We start from the raw sequence: 14234 nt of genomic DNA, 5'->3' as shown, positions 1-14234 counted from the left end.
CACACACACACACACACACACACACACACACACACACACACACACAAATACATATATATATAATGGATGTATGAGATCTGATGGATTTACCATTTGTGTAATGTAAACTGTGACAGAAACAGATGTTCTTGTACTCCTCAGCTGTAACTAATATTTCAAACACTTGTTGTTGGAAATATGTACTATTTTTTTCAGATTTTTAAATCAATAATCTTCAATTAAGGCAGAGCTTCTCTAACTCCACCAATTTCAAATAATGTTATTATAGATAAGCATTAGCCACATGCCATCTGGAGCAGTTTTATGTTACAGGAATATATGTTTCTGAGCATGATTGAGTCAAAAACAATCTCATGCTCTCAGATTTGTAAAAGTATGGTAGAAAATAAGATTATAATTTTGACTATTAACTGAGATAAAATATTTTTAATATCTATATCTACACTATGGAATGGCTTTTCTTAACATTTTTTCTACTTCAATAATTGAATGTATATAAATCTTTAAGTGTTTACTATGGGCTTCTTTTAGTTTCCATTTGCTCACAAGCCTTTGGTTAGTCTGGGGCAATTGAAAAAGATACTTGCTTAAGGTGCCACACAGTGGGTCTGAACCCACAACCATGTGGTTGGGAAGCAAGCTTCTTAATGCACATAGCTGCATCCACATCTCAAAGCCATAGTGTTGTTTTCTTTTCTTTTACTTGTTTCTATCATTAGACTGTGGCCATACTGGGGCACTGCCTTGGAGAATTTTTAGTTGAATGAATTAACACCCCAATGCTTATATTTTTTTAAGCCTGATATTTACTCTATCGGTGTCTTTTGCTGAACTGCTAAGTTAAAGGGACATAAACATATTAACACCAGTTGTCAAAACAGCTGGTAGAATTGTTAGCATGCTGGGCAAAATGCTTACAGGTAATTCGTCTGTCTTTACTGTCTGAGTTCAAATTCATTTGAAGTTAACTTTGCTTTTCATCTTTACGAGTTGATAAAATAAGTACCAGTTGAGCACCTGAGGTCGATGTAATTCACTTATTCCATTCCCTGGAATAGCTGGCCTTGTGCCAGAATTTGAAACCAGTCTCTATATCCACATTGGTCACATGTATTGGTGTGGGGTTAAGAAATTTACTTCCCAACCATTTGACCAAGTGTCTTCTGCTAAAGCCCCAGGTCAACCAATGCCATACGAGTAAATTTGGCAGATGGAAATTGTGTAGAAGCCTGTTATATATATATATATATATATATATATATATATATATATATATATATATATATATATATGATGGACTCTCCCTGTTGAAGACGGTGAGTGAGTGTTCAGCTTTTGCCAATTGACCTGCACAAATAATTTCTTTATAGTGATCAAATGTTTATACTGTACCATTATCTCACTCCCTCCATCAAATTGATGCTGCCCAAACAGGGGGACAGTATACCATGCATCAGGTGTCGAAGTGATTACAGAGCAACATGGGATGAAGAGTTTTGCTCAAGAACACAATGCAGCTCTTAGAATTGAAATGATGATCACCAGACTGTGAGTGCAACACCCTAACCACTAAGCCATGCACCCTCATATATATATGTATATATATCATCATCATCATCATCAGTTAGTGTGTCTTCCATGCTGACAGAGCTGGTAAGCCGGATAGTTGCACCAGGGTCCAGTCTGTTTTGGCTTGATTTCTATGGCTGGATGCCCTTCCTGATGCTAATTGCTCCACTGAGTGTATTGGGTGTCTTTTACATATCACCAGCATGAGTGCTTTTTACATGTCACTGGCACTGGTTACAACAATGATTTCACTTGGCTTGATGTGCCTTCTCAAGCACAGCAAACTGCCGGTCACTTGTCATCACCTCCATGCAGCTCAACATCTAAAGATCATATTTCACCACCTCATCCTACGTTTTTCTGAGTTTGCCTCTCCCACAGGTTCTCTTCACAGTTACACACACACACACACACACACACACACACACACACATATATATCATCATTATACGCCCGTTTTCCATGCTGGCATTGGATGGACGGTTTGACTGAAAACTGGTAAGCTTGGGAGCTGCACAAGGTTCCAGTTTGATTTGGCATGGTTTCTACAGCTAGTTGCCCTTCCTAATGCCAAACACTCCAAGAGTGTAGCGGGTGCTTTTTACATGCTAGTCAGATGATACAGGTATCAGCCACAACTACAATTTTATTTGGCTTGACAGGTCTTCTCAAGTACAGCATATCACTGGCGTGGCAGTATATACATATATATATATATATATATATGAGTGAGTGGACAAATGAAGGGTACTCAACACTCGTAGTATGAATTACATATATTATTTAAAACAGTTTGATTTGCTTCCATGTAGCTTAAAGTTTCACAGATTTGTCACAGAAACCTAGCTCGTTGAGCTAGTGTGTGTGATATTTCTGTTTGTCCCTCATCACTGCTTGACAATCAGTGTTGGTTTATTTACATCCCTGTAAATTATTGGTTCGGTAAAAGAGATCGATAGAATAAGTACCAGACTTAAGTACTGGGATTGATTTGTTTGGCTGAAACCCATCAAGGTAGTGCCCCAGCATGGCCACAATCCAATGACTAACAAATAAAAAGGAAAAGTAAAAGAAGTAAATGAAGAATATCATCAGCTAATATTCTCACTATGCATTCTTTGCTACCTTTGCAATACATTAAGATAAGCTAACGACTGTTAGCTAACAAATGTGTAATCAGTCAACTTGAAGCAAAGTGCATTCACTGCATTGTCATTCAATACAAACTCAACATAAATTACTTGCTGTTTGGTAAGACAGCAAAACTTCAGTTTAATTAAGCTTTAAACATGTTCAAAAGGGCCATCATTCCAATTCTAGTTGCAATGAGGCATGTCTGTTTGAATCGAGTGACTTTGAGGTATCTTTGAATTACATTGTTAGTATAAAGAACATGTATTGAAACAATGAGTACAAAATGGAATGTGCGCAATAAACCTCTGTAACAAAAGTCTCCATTAGTTTAAATGAAACTATGTTCAAAATTATCTTTTTGAACCAATGGAAACGTTTTCACCTGCTACAATCAGAATACATTCAATTAAATTCTAAGCAAAGCAAAATAGATTTCTGGTTCCTTCTAAATTTCTTTTAACAGGTGCGGGCATGACTGTGTGGTAAAAAGTTTGCTTTCCATCCACATGGATCTGGGTTCAGTCCCACTGCATGGCACCATGAGCAAGTGGTGTCTTCTACTACACCACAGGTTGACCAAAGCCTCGTAAGTGGATTGGTAGACAGAAACTGAAAGAAGCTCATCGTAATGTGTGTGTGTGTGTGTGAGTGTAGATAGATATATGCCTGTGTGTATTTCTGTTTGTGCTTGCCCACCACCACTTGGCAGCTGGTGTTGATATGGTTATGTCCCTTTAACTTAGCAGTTCAGCAAAAGACACCGATAGAGTATAATATCAGGCTTTAAAAAAATATAAGCATTAGGGTGTTAATTCATTCAACTAAAAATTCTCCAAGGCAGTGCCCCAGTATGGCCACAGTCTAATGACAAAAACAAGTAAAAGAAAAGAAAACAACACTATGACTTTGAGGTTTGGATGCAGCTATGTGCATTAAGAAGCTTGCTTCCCAACCACATGGTTGTGGGTTCAGATCCATTGTGTGGCACCTTAAGTAAGTGTCTTTTTCAATTGCCCCAGACTAGCCAAAGGCTTGTGAGTAAATGGAAACTAAAAGAAGCCCTTAGTAAACACTTAAAGATTTATATACATTCAATTATTGAAGTGGAAAAAAAAATGTTAAGAGCCATTCCTATTCATTAAATCAAATACGTGTGTGCATGTGTGTGTGTGTGTGTGTGTGTGTGTGTGTGTGTGTGTGTTTATTTTGTGTTTTTGTTTTTGTCTTGACATTACATGATAGTCATATATTCACTGGTTCAAGAAGATGGCACCACAAATAGGAGAATAAGTAGTGTTACAAATTCCTAATGCAGCAAGCTGGCAAAATGCAGCGAGCAACATTTCATCCATCTCCACATTCTGAGTTCAAATTCTGCCAAAGTTGACTTTGCCTTTCATCCTTTCAGTGTCAATAAAATAAGTACCAGCTATGCACTAGGGTCAATGTAATTGACTTACCACCATCCTTGAAACTACTGGCCTTGTGCCAAAATTTGAAATCAGTATTACAAATCCCTGGTATGATCAATGAAATAAGAATAATCTAACTGCTGTGGATTTAGTACAGAGTTCAGTTTTGAAACATTGTAGCTATAACAACCTAAATGAGGACACTAGTTCAAATATACCAATAACAACAATTGTTATGTAAATATTTTGAATAGAATTTACGAGGTAAGAGATTATGGGATATCCAATGACATTGTCAAATGTACAAGTTTGTATTAAACCTCTCTATTTCTGCTAACGTTCAAGAAATATCTTTGTAAAACCATAAAAGGAGCATCATTGTAAATATTTTCTGTTTTTTTCTTTTTTATTTTACAGAACAATCTAGTCCGTAAATTGAAACACTATTGGTATACCTCATGGCCAGCACAAGGGTTTCCAGAGCCTATTTCATTTTTAAAATTTATCCTTGATGTCAGACTTAACAACGAGAACAAATTAGCCCCTCTAGTTGTACACTGCAGGTGAGCATCAACTTGTTGTCGTATTCAATAACAGAATCAGAAACAAAAAAACAAAAATGAATAAAAATAAATAAATAAATAAAAATCGTTTTCTGTAGAAATCGAATGATTTCAAAAGAGATGTTGGTTTTCAATAAACAGCTCAAATTCTAGCCAGTTCCTGTATTTTCCACAATGATAAATGTATAATCATAAAAGAAAAGAAAGGTGAAAATTTCATCAATTAGAGAAAATTAATGATTCCCAGATCACTTTCGAAACTAACACAGAAGTTGTTGAAAGTTGTTTTGAGTTGTTTTATTATTCATAGAATAGACTGGTCTAAAATCATGCATTTAACCCTTCAGCATTCAGATTACATTGTCGACACTAACATTTATTTATTCACATTGTGTTGAATTAATCATGCATTATCTTGTAGCTTTGAGATTTCAACGATGTGATTGTCTATTTTTAGAATGACATTGTAGGATAGGTGTGAGAGGCCAAATCTAGCCAGTTTGAACATAAAACAGAATATTTGAGCCAGATATGGCTAGTTTAACCCTTTAGTACTCACATTAATTTGTTAAATATAATGCTTTTTTTTTTATTCAAATTGCTTTGAATTAATCATGGTTTTTTCTTGTAGCTTGGAGGTTTTGCTGATGTGATTGTTTGTTTTTAGAATGTTAGTACAGGTTAGGTGTGAGAGGCTAGTTTGAATGTAAAACAGGTAGAATATTTGGGCTGGATATGGCCAGTTTAAGTACTGAAGGGTTAACACAGAAATATAGATTCAACAAGCATGGGGTGGGGGCAAGAGCAACACTTATAATCTATCATTATTTTGCTTTTTCATAATGCTTGGAAATTCTCAAGTAGTTTGGTATTCTGCCAGGTTTGGTTTAAAGTTAGATTCATCCTCACACAAAAGAATTGAATCACAGGTTTAATAGGAAAGGATTCTGTTAACTTATTGCTTAAATATAAATGGTAAATATGATGAAGATGTGAAGAGAATTTTCTTGGTGTTGCTTACATAGAAATTATCTTGGAAACCAAGATTCAAATAAATAATGGAAGCGATAAGTACTTTGTATTGTGTAATAAAATTGAATTCAGTTGATCAAACATGTCCTGATAATGAAGAGTTTCCACTTAGGATAATGCATTAGACAAACTAGAAGTCATGACTCCTTAGGTATGAATACATGTATAAAAGAAAAAAAGAAAGAGACTAAACTATTAAGGAGAGCAAAAGAGAGAGAGAGAGATAGTTGTGCCACTACTATCATAAGTAAGAATGTCAGTCATAGAGAAAGGAAATGGAAGGATGAACTGACAGTTTCAATAAAAACACTGTGGTGACAAATTACAATACATATAAGAAAGTAATTTTCTTACAGGAAAGTGTTATCTTAATTGTTATGTCTGTAATGGATATGCACTAGAGAATGAGGCGTCATGAACATGGTAGAGAATGTCATAGCAAAGTCCAGTACAAAACAAGTTTAGGATTAATGAAATGTAGTTTGACTTGTTAGTGTTTAACCCTCGCTTAGCCCTGATCCAACAGACCTGGTTCATGTATATTTGGGACATTATCCAATGTATCTTCCCTTTTTAAAACAACAGGATACAAGTTAAGGGATATCTGGTTTCCACTTCTAGCAGGAAGAGCAACAAAGTAAAGACTCTCTTGTTCACTGATTGAGAAAGGTTCATTGTCAAGGACAAATAAAATTTACTTTGCATATCTTGACTAAACAAAGATTCTACAACCATAGATAGTCAGAAAGTTGAGAGTTGACAGATAGCTCACAAGAGCAATTCAGAGAAATTTGTCATTGAGTAACCTGTTCCATGCAACAAGAGAGTTTCTGTTTAATTACATGGCTTGCTAGAAATATCAGGAACATCTCTCTCAAGTCATACCCTACTATTTTAACCTGCTTACTATTGAAATCAAATATATCCAATCAAAATTTGATTGCCCTTAACTGCAGAATACAGTTTTATATACCAATCTATCTTTTGTTGAAGGATGTCATGTTTTGTTCCTTTTTCTTCTTTTGTGAGACATGACAAGTTTATTGAGGCAATATGACTTTGCAGAACATATCATTTCTAATTTTTGGTAGATATTTAATATTATTATTGGAATAACCATGATATTTAATTTTAAAGTTGAAAGGTTAATAAATAAGCACCTATTAGATAAAGTAGTTCTATTCCTATAGCACTAGATCATCATAGCTTAAAAGCATTTTATCACAGATCTGTTTGATTAGGCTTCAACACCAGCTTAGTGTTCATCCCAGAATCTGGTGACAGACAACATTAAAGTGTTGATATCTGGAACTGCAATAACTATAATGCAAAATCATAATGATAGTAACAGAAATGTATATTAGCAATTAGCACTATTAACACCAAGAGGTAATATTTATCCTCACTTAAATGTAGATGTTCCATTAGAACAAACTATACTGCAGTAGATACCATAAGAAAAACTCTCAAATAGGTTTTTGGTGCATATTACATGCTTGTATATATTACCAGTAGGGAGATAAATCCTTGCCACCTCATGTGATTTCGACCTTCCTTGACTTTGTCAATGCTAAGTGCTTGATCTTCAACGATGGCTAAGACCTGATGGTCTCTGTGTTGGAGGTGGCAGGGATTTATCTCCCTGCTAGTGATGTAAACAATAGTGCATTTTGCACCAAAAGCCAATATGAGAGTTTCTCTCATGGTATCTACTGCAGTATAGTTTGTTCTAACAGAACATCTACTTGTAAGTGGGAAGATAAATATTACCTCTAAAGAGCACAGAATCCTGGTAACTGTCTATAAAGTAGCTTTGCTGAGTATGTTGGAAATTAACTGGTGGCAACTCGATTTTGTGTGAAGGTGCATGCCCTAGTAGTTAGAGTGTTGCACTGAGGATCATAATATCATGGTTTTGACTCTGGCATTGGGCGTTGCATTATGTTCTTGAGCAGAACACTTCATTTCATGTTTTGCTTCAGTTCTCTCAGCTTTAAATGAGTTCTAATAAAATAGATAGTTGGGGAGTTAACTCTGCAGTAGACTGGTATCCTGTTCAGTAGAGGTAGTGTTATGATCTTGTTTACTTATATATACTGCAGGGAAACCAGGTAACCCACCTTATGAGTTCTAAGGCTCCAAAGAGAAGCAGAGAGAGAGAACTCAATTCTGTGTCCTTGGTGCAGACAGAAGATTGAATACACTGAAGCATGTGTGCAAAGATTGGAATATTTCTTTGTAAAGACAGAGATTGAAGCATTAAGGGGTTAGATCTAGCATGCATTGTTTGAGACTTAATATAAAACAAATTTGTTTGGGATTGTGGTCTGGTCAGTTTGAAGTAATTAGTGATTCTTTCATTTGTGACTTGTATTTGATGGCAAATTTGATGGAGTGTAATAGCTTTTGGAGGAGACCTGCATAATGTGTGATGTGTAAAGTTAGATGCAAAGTGAACAGCAAATGTGGAGGCTTTCTTCTCAGAAATGATGCTTATATATTCTATTGAAAAAACAAAAGCAATACAGATTAGTACACAGGCACAGGTTTGGCTGTGTGGTACTAAGTTTGCTTCCCAACCACATAGTTCAGGGTTCAGTTTCACTGCATGGCACCTTGAGCAAGTGTCTTCCACTCTAGCTGCAGACCAACCAAAGCCTTGTGGGTGGATTTCATAGATGGAAACTAAAAGAAGCTTGTCATATATATATATATGTGTGTGTGTGTGTATATATGTCTTTATGTCTGTGTTTGTCTCCCACCACCACTTGACAACTAGTTTTGGTGTGTTTATGTCCCCATAACCTAGAGGTTCAGCAAAATAGGCCGACAGAATAAGTACTAGGCTTTAAAAAATAAATCCCGGGGTTGATTAGTTTGACTAAAATCTTTCGAGGCAGTACTCCAGCATGGCCATAGTCAAATGACTGAAATAAGTAATAGATAAAAGATAAAATTAGTTATAAATATGTGGAGAATTTTTATGGCTTGGGAAAAATTTGAATCAAACTATGCCAGTTCAATTCTTCTAAGGAATCCATGATCTCAGTTTTTCTTCTTTTTATAAGCTTATATCATATTGTCTAAAAGGTATAGTAGCTGTGAGTTTAACGTGCTACACTAAGGACTACATGGTTATGAGTTCAAATCTTATTTGCTGTTGTGTTGTGAACATAGAACATAATTCTGCTTGCTCTAGTTTTCCTATCTGATAAAGAATACAAGTTCTACTTCTCCATCATTTTTGAGTGCTTAACAGTAGGAAGGGTATTCACCTGTAAAGTATTAAATAATGACTCCAACAAAAATGCAATTCTATCTCATACTCATTTGCATGAAAACATTAATGAAAATTTGTATCTGAAAAACAAAAAAAAAAAAAAATGCTCAAAAGAATATTAGTTTTGCTTTCTGTTTTCCAGTTCAGGTACTGGACGTACGGGAACTTTGATAGCTATTGATGCCGGCATGAAGATGTTTGATAAAACACAAACCGTGGATGTTCTTAATTTTGTCTACTCCATGAGACTTGAAAGACCAAGGGCTGTGCAAACCAAACAACAGTATGCATTGATATATAAGGTAAGACACATTTAGCTTAACTGTCGCAGGTTGGAAAATCTTGCTGCTAAGATATTTGGTAAGTCATCATCATTACCATCATGATCATCATTTAACATCAATTTTCCATGCTGGCATGGGTTGGACAGTTTGACATGAAGCTGGGAACTGTTTAGTTTCCAATTGTCTGCTGTGGCATGGTTTCTATAACTGGATGCCCTTCCTAATGCCAGCCACCTTACAGAAGGTGCTGGGTGCTTTTCACATGCCACTGGCACGAGTGCATTTTATATGGCACCAACATATGTAAAGTATAAGCCTGTATGTATGGATAACAGTGGTTTTATTAAGCACGACACATCCTCTCAAGTACAGCAAATCATCACAACTCCCGGTCCTTTGTCATTTCCTCAGTGACAAGGAACTGAGTAATCTAGAAATTATTGGTTTCTCATTTTGACACAAGGCCAGCAATTTTGAGGGGAGGGGATATTTGATTACATCGACTCCAGTACTCAATTGGAACTTATTTTATGGACCTTCGAAAGAATGAAAGGTAAAACCAACTTTGGTAATATTTGAACTCCGAATATAAAGATGGACGAAATGCCTCAAAGCATTCTGCTTGGCATGTTAATGATTCTGCCTGCCACTTGCCACCTTCAGCTAATCTAGTAATTATTATGATTATCATACAGCTGTTCTTTCAAACAGAATTTTTGTCCAGCTTCCTCACTTTTTTTTATACTGAAAGTGTTTCAAGAACAGTGTTCCTGTTTTAGTGCAAATTATACATAAATGTCCACTGTTAAAGATTCATTTATCCATAACCTGAATGATAGGAAATTTCATTCCACTGTTAAAGATTCATTTATCCATAACCTGAATGATAGGAAATTTCATTTTATTTATTATTTTTTTTATGTTGTGGTTGTTATCTAGCTCCACGTTTGAATGGTCAAGCATATATAATAGCCATGACCATCTCATTTTTTACCTCCATCTGTTACTACATTAGTCAGTGCAACCTTCCTTTTCTAAGGTGGTAAAGTGTGTGATCTGAGGAAGATTTGACTGCTATTTCTAGCAGGTTAAGGGTCTATGTAGAAGCTCCCATGTTGGCAGCTGTTTTGTTTTTATTTATAAGTTAATCAGTTAGAGAAGCTGCATTAATTATCTGTCACCTAAGGAGACCCACCCACACTATGGAGACTGATGTCATTTGAAAATACTTGTTTGAATGGGTGGGATATTATTTCCTGTGTGCTTACTTAAAATTTAAGAAAATAATTATAACCACCACAATTCTCTTAAATTTTAGCAATTAGCATTGTCATATATCTTAGAAAGGTTTACAAAGGCACAAGCATGGATGTGTGGTAAAAAGCTTGCTTCTCAACCACATGTTTCCAGGTTCAGTCCCACTGCATAGCACCTTGTGTAAGTGTCTTCCACTATAGCCATGAGCTGACTTAAGCCTTGTAATAGGATTTAGAGAGAGAAACTGAAAAAAGTCCATTGTGTGTATATATATATATATATATATGTGTGTGTGTGTGTGTGTGTGTGTCGTCTACTGTTTGACAATTGGTGTTGGTGTGTTTACATCCCTGTAACTCAGCAGCAGTTCAGTGAAAGACAATGATAGAATCACCGCCTGGATTTCACCAACAAATTCTGGATTTCTTTTCTTATCAGAATGATCAGATTGAGTTTTCTGAGCTGCCGTACTATTGTAATTGCCATTAGACTCCTCCAACTCTTTCCAAATCCTCTGCATTGTCCTCAGATTGACACTCAAACACTCTGAAATGTTCTTATTGGAGATTCTGGTGCAAATGCAAAGCAGTACAGCATGTCGTTTCCAAATTTCTGGCAGAGTGAATTGTGTCATGGGCTGTTTTTCTCACAGATGGTGCCCAACTGACCCTACTATACTGTGTAGTTGACAAAATAAAAAACAAACAATGCACATGTGTGAAATTGAAAGTATAAAATGGTGACTCTTAACCCCTCACATCCTGCATAAATATATATATATATATATATATATATATATAGGGAGAGACAGACAGACAAACAAACAGACAAACAGAGATAGACAGACAGAGACAGAAAGAGAGGTGTCTTTGTGCTTGTGTTTGTTTCCCATCACTATTAGCAGGTCAACAGAGACTGATAGAACAAGTAACAGACTTTAAAAGTCAACCTCAGCGGAATCTGAACTCAGAATTTAATGGCAGATGAAATACCGCTAAGCATTTCACCCGGTGTGCTAACGATTCTGCCAGCTCGCTGTCCTAGGCTAGATAAATATTAATACAGAAAAGAGTTCTGAATAAATATATTTGTTTAAATTCATTCTGTAAATATTTGCTTGTAAAACGTTGATACATAACTTAGACTACATCTATTTCATTGTTGCTACTGTTCTTCTTCTTCAGTCTCAGGTCAGCCATGATGGAGCAGACATGCATTCCACAATGACTAGCTCATTTTACTTTGTACATCCAGGACTACAGCGTCCAACTTCTCTTTAGGGTGTTTTATAAAAGAGATTTAGCTACTGTTTCTAGCTAGTCACATGACGATAAATAGGTCTCCTCATTGGCCCTAGGTCTGTTTTATAGACATTGATATAATTATCATGTGTTTTCTATTACTTCTATTTTGGTTTCAAATGGTTAACATGTACATACATACATACATACATACATACATACATACATATATATATATATATATATATATATATATATATATATTGCTTTTGTTTTTTCAAATAGTCTCTTCTATAAGTTCTTCCTTTTCTTTTCTGTTATAATTAAATTACATCGCTTGCTTTCATTTATTATAGTTATTGTTATGTGTGTTTGAAATCAATTTATACAAACAAATGTTTGCAATTACTGAAATAATGAAGTCTCCTCGGGGAGTTTCTGTGAAAATGTTGTTCAGAATGTGACTACCTAATCATTTTCTTAGTATGTGTGTGTGTGCATGTGCATGCACGTGTGTGTGTGAGCTACTTTACATGTGTTTGTGTCTGTGTGTGATGAACTTATAATTTACAAAACTTTAATTTATGTATATTGTTACATATTGCTATGTAAATCTTTTACAAAAGATGCAAAATTAAAACCATTATGGAAAGATTTAAATGAACAAATGTTATTATTATTATTATTTATTTATTTATTTACTTTTTGTTAATTAATGAAACAAACTTTAGCAGAAATTCAGTTCTTTCTAAAAATCTAACACCAGAAGAACACTAAAAGTTTGGCAATATCTGAAGTGCATATACTAGTTTCATATATAATTTGTCAATTCTTAGATAAACTCTGCTTGTCTGACAGGGTTTTTCTTCTTGTGTGTATGTGTGTGTGTGGTGGTACGGTCCCAGCATAATCACAGCCTGGAAGCAGTAAAAATATCTTGATCACCACTAAAATAAAATTTCTTTTAAATATCAATTTTTTTATTTTGTTTTTTACAAAATATAAACATTACATTGCTTTCAAGCATATTCTGTGCTATATTGATTTCTTCTAATTTTTTTCTTAAATATTAATCCCATATAATGTTTCATTCTTTTCATTCCTTTCCAGGTCTTAATTACTTTTGTTTTTGTTTTTGTTTTCTATCACCACCTTTATTACTTCTGCCTTAGCGAAGGTGGAGATATTGTTTCAGTCATGTTTGTTTGCTTGTCCATGGACAAGATATCTAAAGAACCACTGGATGGATTTGGATGAAACTTTCAGGGATGTTTGACCTCATGACTGGCATGAACTGATTAGATTATGGGATTGATCTGGTACCGGACAAGGATTCTGGATTATTTTTCGTTTTTTTTTTTACTTTATTTTCGAGAGCGGTCGGGTTCATTTTTAGTATTCTCATTTGTTAGAGCAGTCGAGTTTATTTCAGATGTTCTCATTTTAAAAATCATCTCTGACTAATCAATGAGAGGACATTGGTGTTGCCTTGGTGGAGGTTTGCAAGAGTCAAAGCAGTTAGGTACAAGATTGTTTTCTTCAACAGAAAATGCATCCTTATGTAGTTTCTCCTTCGTTTATTAATTGCATTTAAAGGTGCTTTTTATGTGCCAGTTACACAACATTGGCATTTGCCATGACTACGATCTCACTTGGCTTGATGGGTCTTAGCCTTCACATTTCATTGATATGCTTGTTTATTTTTAGAATGACATTTTAGGGTATGTGTCAGAGGCCAGATCTGGCCAGTTTGAACATAAAACAGGTAGAATATTTGAGCTGCTAATGAGTTAATCCTATTATTTACTTTCCAGTCCATGCTATTTCCTTCAATTTTTACTTTCAAAACATTCTTCTTAAGATATACATTGGCGCAATTAGTAAATAGACACACACACACATACATATACAGAAACTTTGATATTTCTTTCTCTAATTTTCATTTATCAATTTCCTTCCAACTTTATGAATATGACAAGTGAGATAATAATTTTATCTATAGCGTATATTTTCACAGATTTCTATACAATTCGGTATTTGTTAACCTTCAAATAGCACTGGATTTCGAGTAAACAATTCTGTGTCTTCGCTTTTGTGTTATTTTCTTCTATTGTTGCTGTAAATAAATATAATAATATTCTTAGTTTATACTGAATAAACAAACTTACATAAATATAAAAGCATCTTTCAATATGTTTAAAATAAGGTTACAGTATGTTGTTGCTAGATAAAAATGGAGATTGGAATCTTTTGCATCAGTGACACATACATAAGCCAGTACAGGCACAGACACACAGATATATAAACATACACAAACCCACAAATACATATGTAGTGAGACACATGTGTTCATACACACACATTCATATGAATAAACATAAACACACAAATAACCATGCACATATGCTTACACACATAAACAGACACATACAGACCCATATACAGATACACATACACATTAT

General features: G+C 34.9%; 1 protein-coding gene across 2 annotated transcripts in view; it reads left to right on the top strand.

Moving 5' to 3' along the window:
• Positions 1-14234, top strand: part of LOC106871625 (mucin-5AC) — a 591942-nt gene that overhangs the window by 550278 nt on the left and 27430 nt on the right. For both annotated transcript variants that reach the window (XM_014918237.2, XM_052977025.1), the window contains exons 13-14: positions 4533-4678; positions 9133-9292. In XM_014918237.2, the coding sequence (XP_014773723.1) occupies positions 4533-4678; positions 9133-9292 (306 nt within the window). The remainder of the gene's footprint in view (positions 1-4532; positions 4679-9132; positions 9293-14234) is intronic.

Source organism: Octopus bimaculoides, chromosome 2, assembly GCF_001194135.2.
Source record: "Octopus bimaculoides isolate UCB-OBI-ISO-001 chromosome 2, ASM119413v2, whole genome shotgun sequence".
In the NCBI taxonomy this organism is placed as follows: Eukaryota; Metazoa; Mollusca; class Cephalopoda; order Octopoda; family Octopodidae; genus Octopus; species Octopus bimaculoides.
The sequence above is the reverse complement of the archived record's forward strand: the minus strand, read 5'-3'. Positions and strand labels throughout refer to the sequence as shown.